The sequence below is a fragment of the Mobula birostris genome, chromosome 8 (genome assembly GCF_030028105.1).
Source record: "Mobula birostris isolate sMobBir1 chromosome 8, sMobBir1.hap1, whole genome shotgun sequence".
Taxonomy (NCBI): Eukaryota; Metazoa; Chordata; class Chondrichthyes; order Myliobatiformes; family Myliobatidae; genus Mobula; species Mobula birostris.
The window spans coordinates 74673247-74695890 of NC_092377.1; the positions used below are offsets into that span (position 1 = coordinate 74673247).

Genomic DNA, 22644 nt, shown 5'->3' on the forward strand with positions numbered 1-22644 from the left:
TCTCGCCATTCCTCCGTCTCCGCCGCATCTGCTCTCAGGATGAGGCTTTTCATTCTAGGACGAGGGAGATGTCTTCATTTTTTAAAGAAAGGGGCTCCTCTTCCTTCACTATCAACTCCGCTCTTAAATGCATCTCCCCCATTTCACGTACATCTGCTCTCACTCCATCCTCCCACCACCCCACTAGGAATAGGGTTCCCCTGGTCCTCACCTACCACCCCACCAGCCTCCGGGTCCAACATATTATTCTCCGTAACTTCCGCCACCTCCAACGGGATCCCACCACTAAGCACATCTTTCCCTCCCCCCCTCTCTCTGCATTCCGCAGGGATCGCTCCCTACACAACTCCCTTGTCCATTTGTCTCCCCCCATCCCTCCCCACTGATCTCCCTCCTGGCACTTATCCGTGTAAGCGGAACAAGTGCTACACATGCCCTTACACTTCCTCCCTTACCACCATTCAGGGCCCCAAACAGTCCTTCCAGGTGAGGCAACACTTCACCTGTGAGTCAACTGGGGTGATATACTGCGTCCGGTGCTCCCGATGTGGCCTTTTATATATTGGCGAGACCCAACGCAGACTGGGAGACCGCTTTGCTGAACATCTACGCTCTGTCCGCCAGAGAAAGCAGGATCTCCCAGTGGCCACACATTTTAATTCCATATCCCATTCCCATTCTGACATGTCCATCCACGGCCTCCTCTACTGTAAAGATGAAGCCACACTCAGGTTGGAGGAACAACACCTTATATTCCGTCTGGGTAGCCTCCAACCTGATGGCATGAACATCGACTTCTCTAACTTCCGCTAAGGCCCCACCTCCCCCTCGTACCCCATCTGTTACTCATTTTTATGCACACATTCTTTCTCTCACTCTCCTTTTTCTCCCTCTGAATATACCTCTTGCCCATCCTCTGGGTCCCCCCCCGCCTTGTCTTTCTTCCCGGACCTCCTGTCCCATGATCCTCTCGTATCCCCTTTTGCCTATCACCTGTCCAGCTCTTGGCTCTATCCCTTCCCCTCCTGTCTTCTCCTATCATTTTGGATCTCCCCCTCCCCCTCCAACTTTCAAATCCCTTACTCACTCTTCCTTCAGTTAGTCCTGACGAAGGGTCTCGGCCTGAAACGTCGACTGCACCTCTTCCTACAGATGCTGCCTGGCCTGCTGCGTTCACCAGCAACTTTGATGTGTGTTGCTTGAATTTCCAGCATCTGCAGAATTCCTGTTGTTATATGCTCCAGGGGTCCTGCTTAAAATGTTTCTAAGTTCTGTATCACCTATCCATTTCAAAATCTATCTCTGCCTATGTTAACTCAGGTCACAAGTATCTGAAAAAACTGAGAACTTTGGAAATGTCAGAGTACATTGTCATCCTGTGTGAAAACCACTATTTGCTATTACTCTCTGCTTTTTAACCTTTTAGTCAATTTTGCACTGATACTACCACTGACCCTTTAACCTCATGGATTTTAATTCAGTTAACAATTCCATTAGAAGGTACTTTGTCAAGTGTCTTTTGAAAGTCCATAAACATGACATCTATCACACTACCCTCATCTTGTCAAAGCTTTGGACAGAGCAGACTGCAGACTGCATCTGGAATATTGCACCAGTTCACCATATTGATATCGGAGTTGAAAGGGTTGGAAATGAACAGTTCTACAAACTTGATTTGCTGACTAGTTAGAAGATTGAAGAGTGACCTAATTGAGATGCTTAAAATGCTAAAGGAGGGGACGAGTTGGAAATCTGTCAAGGAGATATGAAGGAGCTTTAATTTCTGGTAGACATCCATATCCAGAACAATTTTAAAATTTGAAAGGGATCTTCTCAGAATCATGTCAATAAGCTTTTTTCCCCACACAAGACTTGATAAAATTTGGAAGGTATCTTCCACAAAAAAATGTGGGTACTGGGAATAGTAGGCCAGATGAAATTTTTAAGGTTCAGAGTGATAAGATAATAGTCAGCAAGTGCATTGAGAGATGCTGATTAAAAACAAAATGGAATCAAAAGAATGGTGGACAGATTCAAGGCACTGAATGGCCTATTCTTACTGATGCATTCTCAAAATTCTATTTTCCCTTGAGATTAAACTCTCATAAGCTAAAAGGAATACAGTCAGTGCTCCTTTTAATGAAGCGATCTCCCTCACAAAGCGGGCAGTAACGACATAGCTATTGAATAGGTACCTCATACAATTCAGGAGCAGAGTGTATTGGCAAAAATATCAAGTCAGGAAGAGCAAACATGTTTCTACAGAACCAGGCATGACTAAACATTTACTGGTGTGTGCAGGACATCTGGAGAAGTATTTCCACTGCTAGCTCCAAGGGTCATCAGTTGTTCCAATTTATGGGACTCTATGAAATTTAAAAAAAAACCTCACCTTGAAAACCCAATTTTCATTTGAGTTTCAGCTTTTACAACAATCTTATCTTAAAAATGGAAGAACACTTATTAATACTAAATTATTATATGATTAAATGTACCCTTCTTTGCAACAAATGAACCAATATTTTAAAGATAAACATTACATCTTCACCCTTTCATGCTCATACATAAGGTCTACTGTTTTTATACCATAGCCCAGAAAACAGTGACTATAATCCCCTTCTTCGAACAAACTATAGTCCGCAGTTTTTAATACCATGGAATGAAAAATAAAATGACATGACTACTTCAGATCTTTCCACTTACTTGAACCCTATCAACCATATACAGGAACATCTTGAATAAACAAACAGAGTTCCTTATGGATCACCTTTGGAAATAATGGATACTGAAATTTTTAAGTGCTGAATTTCTGAACACCCAGTCAGCACAATTTTCCTGTGGACTTAAGCAACCAAAGCAGATTTTATTATTGTTGCTTTTCTAGGTCACAATATTGTACAATCTAAATGAAAATAACACAGCATTAAATTGACCTATGACATAACACTGCATTTTTCATTCCACAATAATAATAATCCAGGAGCCTGCACTTACTTGGTAACCTAGGTCATTGGCTTCCATACTGCAAACAGGCTTTACTTGATGAATTTACTTTCATATTTATTCATGTAGAGTTATATCGATCACACTCTTGCTCATTCCTAGTTGTCCTTCAAAAGTGGTAGCTAGCCACCTGCTGGAATCAGTGCAATTCTGGTAAAAATCTCCCTACAATGCTATCTGGTAGGGAGTTTTAACATTGTGGCCTATCAGCAAAAAAATAGCAATAATGTATTTCAAAGTCAAGATAGTATAATGTGAGGTGTGTTTTGCAGATGGCAATATTCCCATTTACTGAATGTCACCTTTTTCCAGTTGATAGTGGCTTTGTGTTCGGGAGGTGGCATTAACTAATTATTACCATGTGTCATATAGATGTCGCACAGGTAAATTTTTGTGAATAGAGATAGTGAATGTCAAAAATGGTGGATAGAGGTCCAATGATGGAAACTAGTTTGTCCTGAATAGTGTTGTGCGTAAGCACATTTGAAACTGCACTCCAGGTCATTGGCTACATTTATAGCAGAAGTTGATAGGTCCTTGATTAGTCAGTGTGTCAAAGGTTATGGGGTGAAGGCACAAGAATGGGTTTGAAAGGGATAATAAGTCAGCCATAATTGAATGGTGGAGCATACTCAATGGATCTTACACTGCTCTTATGTCTTCTGCCCCAACTCTTAATGCTCAATGCCTCAGCCTTTGGAAGCATGCATACTGAATGCCTTTTTCATCCTCCATGCCACTTTCAGGGATCTATTAACTTGCACCCCAAGGTTTCTTTGCTCATCAATGCTCTTAAGGTCCCTGAGATTTACTCCAAGTGTCCTCTTAGAATTTGACTTTGTGCATAAGTTCACACTTGTCTCAATTAAATTTCATCTGCCACCACTTTGCCACCTTTCGAATTGATCCACGTCACACTCTACACTTCGTCAATCTTCTTCATTACCTAGGATCTGTAGAGTGAGTGAGTGAGCAAATGAGTGAGAGTGTGTGTGTGTGTGTGTGTGTGTGTGTGTGTGTGTGTGTGTGTGTGCACGCACGCGCGCATGTACAGGTTTCCCCCACCATCCGAAGGTAAAGCGTTCCTATGAAACGGTTTGTAAGCCGAAATGTCGTAAAGCGAAGAAGTAACTACCATTTATTTATATGGGAAAATTTTGTGAGCGTTCACAGACCCAAAAATAACCTACTAAATCATGCCAAATAACACATAAAACCTAAAATAACAGTAACATATAGTAAAAGCAGGAATGATATGATAAATACACAGCCTATATAAAGTAGAAATACTTTTCCACAATCATTACTGAACTGTTCTCCGTAGCGAAAATCTCATGCAAGCACCATCGGCAGAAAATCTCACCCAAGCGCTGTTGGCAAAAACACGGCGCAAACTCTCTCCAGTAACCTTTAAGCTATGAAGCTGCCAAATCATACCAATTAACACGTAAAAATACACAGTCTATATAAAGTAGAAATAATGTATGTACAGTGTAGTATCACTTACTGGAATTGGGAAGACAGCGCAGAGCACACTGATGATGGCATAATAGACTGAGTTGGAGTTTGGGTGGTGCAGTGGCCCCCACCCTCCAGGCACCGACTGATACCGATCCGCGAAGCACGCAGGGGTCCAGCGGTAGCCGGGAGGCACCCAGCACATCTTTAAGAAAAAAGCCGAAATAAACATGTTAATTAATTAGGTGCCGCCCGACACGTAATTGTCGGCCCAGATCAGGGCCGATTTCCGATTGCGTGGTCTCTGATCTGGGCCGACAATTACGTGTTGGGTGGCACCTAATTAATTAGCATGTTTATTTTGGATTTTTTCTTAAAGATGTGCTGTGTTCCTCCCGGCTATTGCTGCATTCTCCGCGAATAGGTACAGTATCTGTCCACGGCCTAGGTGTTGTGGTGGTGGGACACTAGGGTGTCATCTCGTCGTCTGTGTCCATTAGAGCAGTCAGCTCATCTTCTCCTATGACTGCCCGCCTCGATGTCGAAGGTCGAGGTTCATTGTCTGCTGTGGCTGATGTGGAAGACTTGCTTGACTGCTGAGCTTCGCGCATTTTTCTATCATACAGTTCTTTGTAAGGACTCAACCCATCTTGCAAATATCCCCTAAACCTACATACCCTTTCAAAATTAAAGTCGTACTTTATCATTGCAGCGAAAATCTCATGCAGTTGCTTCACATTCATTTCGCTAATGAATTCGATTTCGATTGTTATCCTTTCTTCTTCCAATTGCATCAGCTCTTCATCTATCAGTTCTTGGTCATGGGATGCCAAAACCTCTTCAACATCATCTTCGTCACCTTCTGCAAGCCAAACTCACTTTGTCCTTGCTTCGTTCACCACGATCGAAACGCTTAACTATGTCTAAATTTACGCTAAGTGTAACACCCTTACGAGTTCTTTCAGGCTCTTCCGACACCATAAAACTCATCTTGCAAATGACTACTCAGAGGCATGTGTTTAAGCAATGCCGTGCTGAATCCGGGGGAGAAGCAGCTGCTCGGGGCGTGCGCTGCCTTTAATTGTGCGCTGCTTTTATTCGCGCACTGAATTTTTTATCGCGCGCTGCTTTTTTTCGTAACAGTGAAAACACCTTTTGAAAACGAAAACAAGGTACTAATGTAGGTCTTTCGTAACAGTGAGGTTTCGTAAAGCGAACGTTCGAAAAGCGGGCGACACCTGTATATATACACAAGTGTGTATATAACTCCTACCACCCAGCCAACTTTGAATCCATTTGCCAACATCCCCTGGATCCCTTGCATAGTAACTTTATGGACCAGTCCATTGTGTGCGACATTTTTAAAGTCCTTACTAAAATCTATTTAAACCATATTTACTGCTCTGCCTTCATCGACTTTCTAAATTACAGTGCCTCTTCAAAATATTTACACAGATTATGAGACTTGCTCTCATACTCTCCCCCTGCACAAAATCACTGACTCCTACTGATCAGTCCCAGACTTCTCACGTGAACATAAATCTTCTCCAATAAATTCCCTACTACTGAGGTAAGACTCATTGGCTTGTCCTCATAGGGTTATCTTTACGCCCTTTTTTGAGGAAGGGGCAACATTAGCTTCCTCCAGTCTTCTGGTACCACTTCCATCATTACTGAAAATGCAAAAAATTATATCAGAGCCCCAGAAATCTTCTCCCTTGCTTCCATTAGCTTCTGGGGATAGATCTCAAGATGCTTGCAATTAATCCACTATAATATGTGCTAATATTTCTAACCCTACCTTCTTCCTGATATAAATATGTTCCAGAATATTAGTGTACCCCTCTCTTAACTATCCAGCCTTCACTTACTTCTCCCTGGTGAATACCAATGCAAATTTTTCAATTTGGACCTCATTTATATCCACTGGTTCCACACGCTGATTATCGCTTTGGTCCCAGAGGAGACCTATTCTCTTATGAGCTATGCTCTTGCTTCTTCAAAGTTTTAGGATTCTTCTTAATTCTGTCTTCCAAGGTTCTATTTTCTGTGTTCTCTTTTTACCCTTCTCATTTCTTTTTGAACGTCTCTCCAATACCCAAAGACTCATTTGATAGTCCGCATTACATCAGAGGAGGTGCTGATGTCTTAACGCATATGATGGTAGACAAATCTCCAGAGCCTGATCAAGTTCATCACAAATACTGTGGAAAGCTAGAGAAGAAATTGCACATGTTCTGGCTGAGATATATGCATCATTATTAACAATGTGCAACAAGCCAGAAGACTAAAGGTGGCTAATATTGTACTTTTATATAAGCTGGGCTGCAAGAAAAAAAAATCAGGGAAGTAAAGACCAGTAAATCTACCATTTGTGAAGGCAAGTTTGTAAAGGGGATTCTAAGGATAAGATAAATATTTGAACAGATAAGGGTTGATTACCGATTGCATGCAAGAGAACATGTCTCATGAATTTGATAGTAAATTTGACTGAGTTTTTTTGAAGATGCAACCTGGTAGGTCAATGAGGGGAGACATAGTCTATATGGACTTCAGCAAGGCCTTTGATAAGGTTGCACATAGCAGCTGCTATGGAAAGTTAGGTCCAGGGAGAGCTAGTTAGTTGGATACACAACTGGTTTGATGGTAGAGGGTGATGGTGGAAAGTTGTTCCTCAGACTGGCAGTGATAAATGGAGTTTAATTTGGATAACTGCGACATGTTACTTTGGGAAAAGAAATGGGAATAGAACTCTCAGAGGCAATGGCAGGGTCCTGGGAGTGTTGTACAACTGAGCGACCAGGAGTATAAGTACTGTACGTGATTCTGTTGAAGTGGCATTGCAGGTAGCCAAGGTGGTTTAGGCAGGTTTTGACATGCAGGCCTTCATCTGATAGGGCACCGAGTACACAAGATGAGATGTTACACTGCAGTAAAGCAGCATTTGGAATATTGTGTTCAGTTTTGGTCACCCTGCTATACAGAAAATGTCTTTAAGCTAGAAAAAGTGCAGAACAGATTTACAAAGATGTTGCTGCATAATGGAGTTATGGAGAGAGATTGGACAGGCCGGGACTTTTCTTCACTAGAATATTGGATAATAATGGGTGATCATATAAAGGTGCATAAAGTCATGTAGAGTGTAGCTAAGTTGAATGCACATAGTCTTTTTTTCTTGTGCTGGGAACTCAAGCACTAGAGGCCCTAGGTTTAAGGTGCGAGTGGAGAGATTTAATTGGACCTGAGGGATAACTTTTCCACCCCTAGTGTGGTGGGATATGGAATGAACTGCCAGAAGAAATGGTTGAGGCAGGTCTAAATATAACATTTAAAAAAGGTAGTAAACACAGGCAAGTGGAATCAGCTTAGATTGGAATCTTGGTTGTCATGGACCAATTGGGCCTAAGGGCCTGTTTCCATGTTTTATGACTCTGACTGTGAACTGGTATTAATAATAACAATATTTATGCACTTGCACACTATAACTATAGAAACAAATTTCACTATCAACTTTAATTCTGTGGTTTCATGCAAGCACAAAAAGAAAACGACCCATGCTTAGTTGAAGCTGCATAGAATTGAATATAGGATACAAGGATATAAAGGGTTCTACCCCATAGTAAGTGTGTCCACTGCTCATCAGTAGCCAACCCCCATTCACCTTACTTTTTTTTCCAAGGAATAGATACCTGATCTATGCAAATTACCCTCATAATGTAACCCCTTTAGAGCAGACAGCGTTCCGGTGAAACTATCTTATTCCTCTAATACTCTATCATATATCCTTCCTGATGTGTGGTGTCACATACAAAGCAGAATGTAACTATATTACTGAGGGAATCTCACACTTGACACCTTGTGAAGAAAAGGCATTGATGAACATGGACAGTGGTCCTGAAATATCAATCAGGGGCATTTGGGTTCATTACTATGTTCAATGCATATTGATTTCAGAGACTTTATTTTGTACATTTTGGAATTTGCAATAGAGAAAGGCATGGTTTTCTAATCAAAGGGAATTATTTGCTTGATTTTACTTAAACATACTGCATTTACCATTTGGGATTTCATTCTTTTCCTTTTCAAACAGATTTTTGTCTCAATCATTCCTACATGGAGAAATATTTGATAGAGCTAAAATACTAATTTGATAGATTATATTTCAGAAGTAGGGTGCAAACTTTAAGCCACTATCTTGCAGATTTAGTTTATGTTTCCAAGAATGATGTTCTAAGTGCAGGTTTCAAAATAGAATGTAGTAATTAAATTTAAATCATACCTACAATGAGAGATAAGATGGGGACAAGCAAGTTAATAAAGCTGAGGTATTACAGGAATAAAGGAAATAAGTTAAAGCATTTTTGTTGCTTTAAAAGTACCAAATCACAATTAAATGTGGAAGGAATGAGATTCCACACAGACAAAATAAGTTTTTCAGGCACGAGAGAATGTTTGATGGTAATGATTATTGACCACAACAGTCAAAAATGAATCTAGACATGAATGGAGGAAGCACCAACACAAGCTGAACCTTCAGTTGATCTTTCAAGATATCCACATTAAAAACAGATGAATTTCTGATCTTTTGTATATGCCAAAATTTGGTGCCAAACTTAATCCATCATAACAGTAAAATAATTTACCATTAATGGTAAATGTGGTCCAATATAATTGAAATTCCATTAACAAAAGTACCATTTGAGGTGGTTTATTTTTTAGTCAATTGACACAACAGGACCATTGGTCAAGCATAGAATCTTACTCTTGTCTGTGTTATAAAGGGTGTTTGCATTTTTTTCTCACAGTCCTGTAACCTTCAACAACCATACAAGAACTTGAATTGAATGTATGATTCAAATTTCCATTCTAAGAAAGGCACAGCTGGTTTCTATTTTGTGCGATATGGCAGCAATTTAATCTCTTGTTTCACAGGGCCTTTATTATTTCACTCCAGCTGTTCTAAACTTCATCTGAACGCTACCTGCCACAATCTGATAACACACTGGGAGCCAGCTATTATCCTCTGTATAGTACAGCTCCTTTAGCATTCTTGCTTTAAATAAATCTTGGTAAGAAACTTAAAAGCATCAACAGCTACTGGGCATAATAAAAGAGGGACTTTAGAACTCAAACGCCATAGCAGTTAAAATAAAAATTACAAAATAAATTTCAAGAGCAGCCTCTGAATCTCCTCTGCTCAGATTAATTCCAGTAGCATTCATGGAATTTCCATAGTACTTACAAAACATGGGCTACATAGAAGAAAAATAGTTTTACAGAATAACCAAAAAGCACGAACAAAACAATTGCATTCTTTCAAACAGTGTCAAGCATGACTTGCTTCCGCTCCAGCTGAGGTGGCTGAGCAGACCGATACAGGACCTAACTGGGGCAGGAAGTACTTGATTGGTAGTTTGGGATTTCTCTACCATTTATGTTGGGCTTTTGTGTGTTCCAAACAAAGTGACTCAAGGTTCCAATAGTTCCCGAATGCTACACTGCCACTTTGTGTCAGGATGCCCGCAATTCAGTGATGAGACTGCACTTGCACCAAGCTGGCTTTGAGATTATCGTTAATTAGTTTCATAAAGTAAAATCTTCCCATGACAGAGTTCAGAACAGAGTGTCAGTTTAGTGAGTCTGGTATCAGGGATGTGAATGACATTGCCTGAACAGAGCCCATAGAGAGTAACTCAGTCCTCAAGGCTGGTGATATCAGCTGAGCAAAGGATGCTGACATTTATCCACTTACTTTGTCAGCATTTGCTTTCAAAGAGAAGTGGACCTCAAGATACAGAAGGTAATCCATGATTTCCAACATTTTTTCATGGACTTAGACCATAAAACATAGGATCATAATGAGGCTATTCCGATCATTGAGCCTGCATCATGGCTGATTTTGTCATGACAAGTTTCATGACATATATCAGTGATAAAACACCTGATTCCAATTTCGTAAAGATGTGCAGGTGCCACAAAAGAAGCACAGAAAACATCAGTGGGTTATTCAGCCCTTGACCCTATTCTACTGCACTTTTGCTAATCTCTGATCGAACTCCACGTCTCTAGTTAATGAAAACCTTTTAAGCTTATATATAAACCTAACACCAGAGCTGCCGTAAATTGCTGTTTGCAGAAGAACCCTCTAATCTTCAGAAAAGTTTTACAAGCATGAAAAGAGTCTGGTTTTATCTATTGCACTCTCACACTTTAGTTACCAACTAACACCCTACTTCCATTTTAGGTCTTGAAATTACGCTACACCTGGATCTTCAAGATACCAAGAAAGCAATCCCAAACGTGTAATTTCAAATCCATTTGCAGTTAGTGGAGTGGAAACATAGAACAAAGCATTTGGAAATGATTTTTATCTGTCCCTGCAAAATTTCCAGACTGAAAAGATGATACACACCCCTTTAAATTTGAGAATAGAACTGTGAAATATTGAAATTGTTCGAAATGATTCTTACTTCTTACAAGCTAGATTTACTTGAATATACTATTCTGAAAGAGTGATGGAATCTTCAAGGTTCCAAAAAAGCAATTGTAGTTTTCAAAAGAGAATTGGATAAAAACCTGAAAGAGGAAAATTCATCACTGCTTTGGAAAGAAAGGGAAGACTGCAGAACAATTTTGTTAGCTCTCTTAAGGAGCAGCCGCAGATATGATAACTGAATGGGCTCCCTTTGGCTTTTTTATTCCGGAACAAAAGGCAACAGAAAATTATGCAGCACATAAAACACAATATGTGGCAGAAATTAAGAAGGTTTAATACTCGAAAGATGGCACAAGCCAGTTTTAATCACACATATCTGCCGAGGCATCTTCATGATTCCATCATCTCCAGGTTTTCTTCCCTGATTCCCAAATCCTGGCAACATGCAAATGCTTTAAGCAAAAAGAACAGGTATCCAACATGTATGAAGGACAATAAAATTTTTCCACCAGTAGGCACATAGCAGACTTTGCTTTTTGTTCACTATTGTTGACAAATTAAATTTGGAAAGAACATAGAATTGCTATTTGTCATCTACATCAATGATTTGGAATAGAATGCTCAAGGCACCACACTAGGTAGGGTGGTTGACAGTGAACATGATTATCAGGATTTACAGAGGGATCTTGATCAGCTGGGTAAATTGATAGAGGAATGGACAATGGAGTTTAATTCAGATAAATGCAAGGTGTTGCATTTAAGTCAAAGTCAAAGTAAATTTACCGTCAAAGTATGATATGTTATTTACTACATTGAGATTCACTTTCTTGCTAGCATTTAAAGGAAAATAAGTAAATACAATGGTATTTATGAAAAACTATGCATAAACAAACCAATATGCAAAAGAAGACAAATTGTGCAAATAAAGAATAAATAATACTGAGAACATGATTTGCTCACTCACAAGATATGAAAGCGAGATTGTAGGTTGTGGGATCAGTTCAGTGTTGTGGTGAGTGAAGTTATCCATGCTGGTTCAGGAACCTTATGATTGTAGGGGAATAAGTGTTCCTGACCCTGGTGGTGTGGGACATAAGGCTCCTGTCGCTCCTATCCAACGGTAGTAGCTGGAAAAGAGCATAGCCTCGATGGTAGGAGTCCTTGATGATGTATGTTAGTTTCTTGTGGCAACACTCAATGTTTTAGCCAAGAAGGGCCAAAAGGCCTGTTTCTGTGCTGTAGTTTCTATGGTAAAGGTGCTCAGTGGTGGGGAGGGCTTTCTTATGATGGACTGGTCTATATTCACAACTTTCTGCAGACTTTTCTGTTTCTGGGCATTGGAGTTTCAATACCAAGCCAAGAAAGTCAGGCATTTTAGGAAGGAAAGTGAAGGTAGGACTTTCACAGTCAACAGCAAGGCCTTGGGGAGTGTTGTAGAACTCTCTGGTTCCATCAAAGTGGCACTGCAGGTAGATAGGCTGGTGAAAGCTGAAAAGAGTTCAGAGGACATATATGTTAGGGCTTGAGGGGCTGGGTTATGAAGACAGGTTGAGCAGGTTGGAACTTCTTTTTCATTGGAGTGTAGGAGAACAAGGGATAATGTTGTAGAGATGTAAAAATTATGAGGGACACAGACCATGTCATGGCACACAGTCCTCTCCCCAGGAAATCCTTGAGAATCAAGAATTAGAGGTCATAGATTTAAGGTGAGAGGGGTGAGTAGGAAACTTTTCCACCCAGGGATAGTCAATATGTAGAATGAGCTGCCAGCGGAAGTAAGCATATTAACAACACTTAAAAGGTACTTGGGCAGGTACATGGATAGGAAAGCTTTAGAGGGATCTGGGCCAAAACCGGGCAAATGCGAAGCTAGGTTGGCATGGCCCAGTCGGGCCGAAGAGCCTGTTTCTCTGTCCTATGATCCTGTGACATTAGTTCAAGGCTGGCAGTCTAGTGGTGGTCGAACCTTAGGTCCACAATGTTGAATGTGGCGTAATGGAGAACAAAAATCATGAGTTTTTTTTAAATTGTAGCCTGAGAAACCCTGAACTTCTTTGAAGATTCCCTTTTAGCTTTCACATTAATGCATTCACAAACATCTTCTACAATTTCCGAACAGGCAATTAGGTACTCTGGACTGATATTATGAGCCAAGACTGTTTCCCTCAGATCTGGGAGTAAGATCTTTGTTTTACAGAACACACACTAATACTCATAGACTCCTAAATGATGCGAAGTTCTAATGGTCTATTAATCATCAGCTCTTCTGAAAGAGACCCCACAGCTAATGATGCCTCTGGCACACTAAGTTCACTTCATATTTTCTACATTAACACTTTTGCATGGTCACAGGTGAGGAAAACAATTAAACAGATCTTAAAGTTTATAGCAATTAGAGCTTGGAAGGGCAGGTCAGATTCTGGTGTTGCCTAATTAACAGTGCTTGGGAGAGCACCATTGTGAATCACTCCCATTTTCCAGCATAATGGTGATTTTGAAACAGGAGAAATGTTTCAAAGAGTTCTTGCAATAAGCTTTTTTAATTTAAAATAGCTGTATCAAAGTATCAAATTTACACACACATCACTGCGTAAAGTCAATTTGATATATTTCAAGTATGAAGTGTATCAAAGTACCAGCCAACAAACAAAGCTTTTTTGCAACATCCTTTATCCTTTATTTCATCCATGCACATTTTCAAATCTGTTTGGAGACACAACAACTTGCATTTCAACAACAGAAATGATTTCAAGGTACTTCAGTGATCTGCACACTAATGATGGTTCCTGAGTCAGGAAGAAATAAGGGAAAAAAATTTGATTTTGATTGCTGCTGTTAAATGTGATCCACGCACTGTACTTCACTCAACATTTGGTTCACTTCATGATACTACAGCATACATAGCAAGAGGCAGTTTTCCATTGCTGTGAAATTTAGATGGAAGACACAAGATCTGAAGAAGTTATTGAGCAACAGAACTTATGAACTGTTGACCTCTTAATCTAAAATCCAAAGTCTCCATTGATCTGAATAGCAAACCCCTGAGTATTTTAAAAATATATTAAAACTATGAAATATATAAAAAATAGATCTGGATCTTACTTCAGATAGTTCACTGAAAAAACAGAGCAAAAACATAACCTTGAACTAATATAAACTGCTGCAGCTGCCAAAAATCTGAATTAAAAACAGGACTGAAAAGCCATCAACCTGAAATGTAAATTCCATTTCTCTCTCTCAAATGCTAGCTGTCCCACTGAATATTTTAGAGACAAGAGATTCCAAAGATGATGAAACCCTTGACCGACATACACACAAAATATTTAAGGAACTTAGCAGGTCAGGCAGCATTTAGAGCACAACCAATTTGATGCTGATCCACTCTCTTAAACGTTCTGTCCACCATTAGTGCACTCAAGGTACAGAGTGTGCCATCTGTGGAATGTAAGACAATCTGCACATGTGCAAAAACAAGGGCACAAGGTTTACAGGGCATCTTCCAAGCTCCAGTACAAGTGAACCACCATCCTAATCCCATTGTCACAAGATCAAAGTTCTAGATCTCCTTATGTGAGAGCACCTCAACACATGGATAACTGGTGACCCACAAGCAATTTCCCTAAAAATAAATAAAACTACTTTGCTAGATAAACCTAAATAATATTTAAACATTTATAACCAGTAAAACACCAGTAATTCGGCTCTTTAAAGTAGGCCAAACACAACTTTCTCACATTACCTACTTAATCCAGACACCATCGCATTGCTTCTTAAACACACACACATACCTGTCAAGTAATTTAGTACCCTGGGGGGGGGGGGGGGTGAAACATTCTGCTTTACTTCATCTCTTACTCTGAAAATTCTAACATTCTGTTTCTGCCCTTTACAAAGTAAATAAACTCTTCCGCCTCTGATGATCAGGTATGATTTAGTGGATTGTCAGAAATAAAATGCCTAAAATATGGAATGTTGCCAGTACAACAGTGGGTCACCAGTATCTTTAATGGATATTATAATTGAAAAGTAAAATAGAACCTGTGTTTTTTTAAACTTAGCATATAAGGTGAGCACATGTGCAAATGCAATCAAAATATTCATTTCATGTATCTATTCCACCATTTAGCTGTTATCATGTGTTTTAATAGTTTTAATGAAGAGCACAAATAATTCAAAAAAATATGGTCTTATTCCCATCTATGACTGCATTGGAGTAGACTTAAGGCAAAAATCAGATTCATGTGTTTTGACGTGCAGTTCTCAGCATTGATTAGACAAATAAGAATATAAGAAAGGTAGAAATGCCAGACTGAGACTTCAACCAAAATAATGGCCAAGCACCAGGTTAATAGCCTAGCATCTCCTGAGTTCTGCACGAAAACACTGCAAGTTCTCAGTTAAAGGACCAAAAGGATGCAAGACCCCGGTGTAGTTGTGGACATCCTGAAATTACCATCAAAACTCCACCAACAATATCCTGGTTTGCATTGTGTTCTGAAACCTGCATGGAGTCCAATGATAGTGGAAAAGATAGCTAAAATTCCACAACATTCATAGTCAGAAATCTGTTCCGGGATCTACATATGTTAGACTTGCAAAATGTTTAAACTGAGGATGTAAGGCTGCACCAATCAATGTAAAGAATAATAAAGTACTTTTATTTGTATTTAGTTTTAATGTTTTCAATTATTTAACAAATTTGAAGGTTCTTTCGTCGATCTTTGATTTTTTTGGTTATTCTTTTCTGGAACAGCACAGCAGCATTGCGGCTAGCATAACGTTCTTACAGTGCCAGCAACCTGGTTTGATTCCTGCTGACGCCGGAAAGGAATTTGTGTATTCTTCCTGTGACCACATGGATTTCCTCCCACATTCCAAAGATGTATTGATCAATAGATTAATTGGTCACATGCGTGTAATTGGGTGTGTAGGTTCGTTGGGCCAGAAGGGTCTGTTGTCATCCTATAAGTCCCTAAATCTAAATGTTTTAAAATAATAGTTAATGACTGCTTTTGTATATCAAAAGTTTTTAATTTCATGGCTGGGGTTATGCTGGTTCACAAACATGATTCTATTCTGTTGCTTAAGACCCTGCAAATTCTCAAACTCTTGGTGATCGGATCTAGGACCAATGAAATCCATATTTTGCTTCTCTCTCGTGACTGCTTCCTGAATTACTCAGCATTAGGATTCTCTTTTTGTTTTGGACATGTAGCGTTCACATATTTGGTATTTGTTCACTGCCAAATTTTATTTGCTGCTGCTCCTCTGAGGTACCTTTGGATATCTTACAATGTTCAAGGCTCCATTTTTGTAAACACAAGCTGTTTATGATTGAGGTCTGGATCTTCCTCTGGTTTCCTATTTCAAAAGCTTGGTCTAATTCTGACTTCTTCAATTTTATGTCATTATTCAATCATGAAGTCGGGTACAGGCACAATTTCTGTCAGTCCCCAGAGAACTAAGTAAGAGATACACTAAGTGACACAGAAAGTATCACCTCACTGTAATCACAAGGTCGCTTCTCAATTTTCTTGCAATATTTACAGTAGTGTAGGCATAAATTTGCCATGGAAACTGCAGAATTACAATTAAAGGAAGGGTACATATTTATTGAAACGATTCATTCATTCATTTAATGTTCTGTCATAATACATGGGTGATCATGGTCTTTCCATAACCGTGATTGCACCTGGCAAATTTTTCTACATAAGTGGTTTGCCATTGCCTTCTTCTGGACAGTGCCTTTACATGATCAATAGTCTACAGAGATTGCTGGCCTGGCATCAGTGGTTATATAACCAGGACTTCTGGGGCGCCTAGGCGCAACTCGAGTAGCAGCAGTAATCTCAATGGATACGATTAAATATTCCCTTTCAGCCTGATACAGCGAAAAAGTACGACTGCTTCCAAGGTCAGTACAGTCAACAAAGATGTCTTAATGCGTTGAAATGAACTATCGCTGCTTAAAACTGATGGAAACAACACCGATTGTGGTCGGAAGTGCCCACGTAGGGTCCACGGAGGAGGCGTGGCTGTAGAATGGGGTTAGAAATGCATTTAAGGAAACAGGGTTTTAAATTCCCTATACTGACTATCTGGCAAATGTGCAGTCTCTGGTGAATAAAATCGACGATCTCAAAGCTAGGCTGCTGAATCAGAGGAACATTAGGACCACATGTGCCCTTTGTTTCACGGAATCCTGGTTAACCCTTTCCATACCAGATGCAGTGATTCAGATCAACGGGTTTACTTCACACTGTCAGGATAGATCTATAGAGTCTCTCAAAAGCAGAGGTGGTGGAGTATGACTCATGATCAACTCTTATCGATGCACAAATATATCAGTGCTGTTCCAATTCTGCTCACCAGACCTGGAGTATCTAAGCAGTTAAGTGCTGTCCTTTTTACCTGCCACAGGAGTTCTCTGGGGTCATTTTGGAAGCAGTATACATTCCACCTCAGGCCAATATCAATCAGGCTTTAGATGATCTGAGCAATGGGATCAACATGCATGAAACAGTGTATCCTAGTGCATTGTTTTGGGAGATTTTAACCACGCTACTCTGAAAAAAAATCACTAAGCAACTACCATCAACAGATCACTTGCAATACTAGAGGAAACAACACACTGGACAATTGTTACACCACCATCAAGAATGCCTACCTCGCCCTCACTTCGGGAAGTCTGATCACCTGGTTGTACTTCTACTCCCTGCATATAAGCAGAGACTAAAGACTGCAGCACCAGTAGTGAGGGGCGAGAAGGTATGAACAAGGGAAGGACAAGAGTGCCTATAGGACTGCTTTGAATCAGTGGACTGGACTGTATTCAGGGATTCATCTTCGAACCTGGATGAGTATGCTGCAGTTGTTACTGACTTCATTAAAACCTGTGTGGATGCGTGTGTGCCTACAAAAACTTACTGTACATTCCCAAACAAAAGCCGTGGATGAACCAGGAGGTATGTTGTCTGCTGAAGGCTAGATCTGTGGCATTCAAGTCTGGCAACCCAGGCTTATACAAGAAAACCAGGTATGATTTGCGGAGGGCTATTTCAAGGGCGAAGAGACAATTTCAAGTGAGATTGGATGCGACATCAGATGCACAACAAATCTAGCATGGTTTGCAAGACAGTACTTCCTACAAAGTGAAACCCAATAGCATGAATGGCAGTGATGAACTCAACACCTTCTATGCCGGCTGTGAAAGGGAGAACACAACAACAGCTGTGAAGATCCCTGCTGCACCTGATGACCCTGTGATCTCTGTCTCAGAGGCCGATGTTAGGCTGTCTTTAAAGAGAGTGAACCCTCACAAGGTGGAAGTTCCAGATGGAATACCTATGCCAACCAACTAATGGGAGTACTCAAGGACATTTTCAACCTTTCACTGCTATGGGTGGAAGTTCCCACTTGCTTCAAAAAGGCAACAACTATACCAGTGGCTAAGAAAAATAAGTGGTGCCGCAGTAACAACCTGGCACTCAACGTCAGTAAGGTGAAAGAGCTGTTTGTGGACTTCCAGAATGGTAAGACAAAGGAACACATACCAATCCTCATAGAGGGATCAGAAGTGGAGAGAGTGAGCAGTTTCAAGTTCCTGGGTGTCAAGATCTCTGAGGATCTAACCTGGTCCCAACATATCGATGTAGTTATAAAGAATGTAAGACAGCGGCTATACTTCATTTGAAGAGATTTGGCATGTCAATAAATACACTCAAAAACTTCTATAGTTATACTGTGGAGAGCATTCTGACAGGCTGCATCACTGTCTGGTATGGAGGGGCTACTGCACAGGACCAAAAGAAGCTGCAGAAGGTTATAAACCTAGTCAGCTCCATTCCTGAGTATTAGCCTACAAAGTACCCAGGACACCTTCAGGGACTGGTGTCTCAGAAAGGTAGCATCCATTATTAAGGACCTCCAGCACCCAGGGCATGCCCTTTTCTCACTGTTACCATCAGGTAGGAGGTACAGAAGCCTGAAGGCACAGACTCAGCGATTCAGGAACAGCTTCTTCCCTTCTGCCATCCGATTCTGAAATGGACATTGAACCCTTGGACGCTACCTCACTTTTTTTTTGTTTAATTTATAGCATTTCTGTTTTTGCACGTTTTTTAATCTATTCAATATAAGTATACAGTGATTTATTTATTTATTATTTTTATTTATTTATTTTCTCTTCTATATTATGTATTGCATTGAACTGCTGCCGCTAAGTTCACAAATTTCACAACACATGCCGGTGATAATAAACCTGATTCTGATTCTGACTCTGACTTGTGATATGCACCAGTTGGTCACTTTACCATCCACTACCTGCTGCCATGGCTTCACATGACACTGATTGGGAAGATAAGCAGCTACTACACCTTGCCCAACAGTGACCTGCAGGTTAGCAGAGGGAAAGAGCGCCTTACGCCTCCTTTGGTAGAGAGGTTTCTCCATCCCGCCACCCTATTGAAAGGATTAACCAAGTGAAATAAAATGGACTTGTTTCCATTTTAGTTCAGAGGCTTAACAAGCATTAAAAAAAGCTACATTCCTTCACAGATACAAGAGATTCTGCAGATGTTGTAAATCCAGAGCAACACACAGAAAACGGTGGAGGAACGCAGCTGGTCAAACAGCATCTGTGGAGGGGAATAAAGAGTCGATGTTTTGGGCCAAGACCCTTCATCGGTTCTTATCGTACAAGTGATTAACTAATTCAGAAAAAAATATCAATTAGTTGCAGTCTGGTTTTCTGCAAAGCTTCTTGGATTATGAAAGATCACATCGTTGGACAAATATCTAAAAAATTTGTACTCACCATAGATACCAGTGGATATACAGGGAAATGCCTGCAATTAGAGAAAAAATAAATGAAAAATTAGAGAAAGAACAAAAAAAATTGCAGATCCAATGAAGTAATCAGTCAGCACTCAGTAAAGCACAGCTGAACCCAGATTGTCTGTCATTCAGAAATAAACTATGGATTTGAATAATCAGCATTGGTAGATAATGAGGGTACACAATAGTATCTATTTTTAGGATTGTGTGTATTCAATGATCAATTGGTTTCAGATTTATTTGGAAAATTATGAGGCAAAACTAAATAACTGAACTTTCCATTAACTTGAATTGTTCAGGGAAAACTGAAAGAATCAGATGAGTCATGTCACTCTGTATGGTAACAAAAAACACCAACCAAATACGACACAACTGTGCTAGTCAGTGAGTTGGATGTGAAGTGGGACACATGGGATTGATAGGAATAGCAAAATCATGCCTTTTAGAATCCCTGACATGAACTAACTTCTCTCAGACCTAAACCCTATTCTTGCAATCTCATCTTTTCATCGCCAACAGTAATTTGGCAGATTAATTATTAATATTAATCACATGATTATTGTGGCCTGAATACACCAGCAAAAACTTCTCTGTTACGTTCACTGGGATGCTAGAAATAAAACACTCCAAGTTCTTTCTGTTGCATTGATCTCAGTACAGGATCTATTGACTATAACTGTACACTCTTCGCACTCAGCCTCTTTCAATATGGCACCAGCTGAATTCCTCAGTCACAGCAAGAGTTGGACATCCTCCATATTTGAGAAATATTATCGTAATCACAGTAGGCAACCATTGCTCCACTCCTGCATCTTTCAACAAAGGGAGGCAGATTTCTTTACAACATAATCTAATTGAATGGCACAACAGTCAAAGAGAGAAGAATGGCTTCTGTTCTATTGAAATGTAGTCCTACAATGGCACTCAATGAGAAAATCATGTTGAGCATTAAAACACATATCTGTCTAGCACTCAGAATGGAGGAGATACTCGGTCTAGCAATTCAATTTAGAATCAGTTAAGTCAATCCAGTAATGAAAGGCAATCACAAGTTGACAAATAATGATGAACTGGAGTACATGAAGGGGACAGAGAGCCTAGTGACATGGTGTCATAACAACAACTTTTCCCTCGATGTCAGCAAAACAAAAGAGCTACGGGAACGGGGGGTGGTGAACACCCTCCTGTTTACTTCAACAGTTCTGAAGTCAAGAGGATTGAGAGTTCAAGTTCCAAAGAGTGAACGTCACCAACAGTGTGTCTGCACGTCCACTGGTGGAAGTCAGAAGCTTGATATCCACGAGTCTGGAGGCTGGGCAGTCGGCCTGTCCTGGGGTTGGAGGGCCTGTCTGACTGAGTGCGCGGGTGGGCAGGTGGGATGGAGGAAATGGGCTTGTTTTGCTGCTGCTTTGCTTTGTTGCTATTGTTGTATTGTTTTTGTTGTCGCTTGTGTTATTCTGTTGAACAGCGCGGGCATGCTATGTTGGCACTGGAATGTGTGGTGAATTTTTCAGGCTGCCCCACAACATGCTTAGGTTGTGTTGGTAACACAAATGGCACATTTCACTTCATGGTTCGATGCACATGTGACAAATAAATGAATCGGAATGAATAGCCTGTCCTGGCCCAACCACATCGACACCATTTCCAAGAAAACTCACCTCTGCTTTTTCAGGAGGCTAAAATAATTTGCAGCTTAATGTGAAAAAGACTAAGGAGCTGGTGGTAGGCCTGAGGAGAGCTAAGGCACCAGTGACCCCCGTTTCCATCCAGGAGGTCAGTGTGGACATGGTGGAGGATTACAAATACCTGGGGATACGAATTGACAATAAACTGGACTGGTCAAAGAACACTGAAGCTGTCTACAGGAAGGGTCCGTCTCTATTTCCTGAGGAGACTGAGGTCCTTTAACATCTGTCGGACAATGCTGAGGATGTTCTACGAGTCTGTGGTGGCCAGTGCTATCATGTTTGCTGGTGTGTGCTGGGGCAGCAGGCTGAAGGTAGCAGACACCAACAGAATCAACAAACTCATTCGCAAGGCCAGTGATGTTGTGGGGATGGAACTGGACTCTCTGACGGTGGTGTCTGAAAAGAGGATGCTGTCCAAGTTGCATGCCATCTTGGACAATGTCTCCCATCCACTACATAATGTACTGGGTGGGCACAGGCGTACATTCAGCCAGAGACTCATTCCACCGAGATGCAACACAAAGCATCATAGGAAGTCAGTCCTGCCTGTGGCCATCAAATTTTACAATTCCTTCCTTGGAGGGTCAGACACCCTGAGCCAATAGGCTGGTCCTGGACTTATTTCCTGGCATAATTTACATATTACTATTTAATTATTTATGGTTTTATCACTATTTAATTATTTAAGGTGCAACTGTAATGAAAACCAATTTCCCTCGAGATCAATAAAGTATGACTATGACTATAATTTGGCATGTTCCCTTTAAGCCTCATGTTTTTATAGATCCAGTATAGAATACATCCTGTCTGAAGATATCATGGCTTGATATGGCAACTGCTTTGTCCATGACTACAATAAACTGCAGAGAATTGTGATCACAGCACCACACATCATGGAAAACAATCTCCCCTCCATGGACCGTCTACACTTTGCGCTGCCTTGGTAAAGCTGCCAGCATAATCAAAGTCGCCACCGACTCCAGACATTCTCTGTTCTCCAACCTCTCAGTAGGCTGAAGGTCAGCTTTTATCCTGCTGTTGTAAGATTATTGAATGCTCCCCTCATACGATAACATGGAATCTTGACCCTACAATGCACCTCCTTTTGAACTTGCACCGTAATGTCTGCCTGCACAGCACTTTATCTGTAACGGTCACTTTATTCAGGTTCTGCTACCCAAACATACTGATGTGAGGAAATGATCTATATAGATGACATGC

At 40.5% G+C, this 22644-nt stretch overlaps 1 protein-coding gene across 1 annotated transcript in view; it reads right to left on the reverse strand.

The window, feature by feature from the left end:
• Positions 1-22644, reverse strand: part of macrod2 (mono-ADP ribosylhydrolase 2) — a 1223981-nt gene that overhangs the window by 345566 nt on the left and 855771 nt on the right. Inside the window, exon 7 of the mRNA XM_072265467.1 lies at positions 19713-19743. Coding sequence (XP_072121568.1) covers positions 19713-19743 — 31 coding nt within the window. The remainder of the gene's footprint in view (positions 1-19712; positions 19744-22644) is intronic.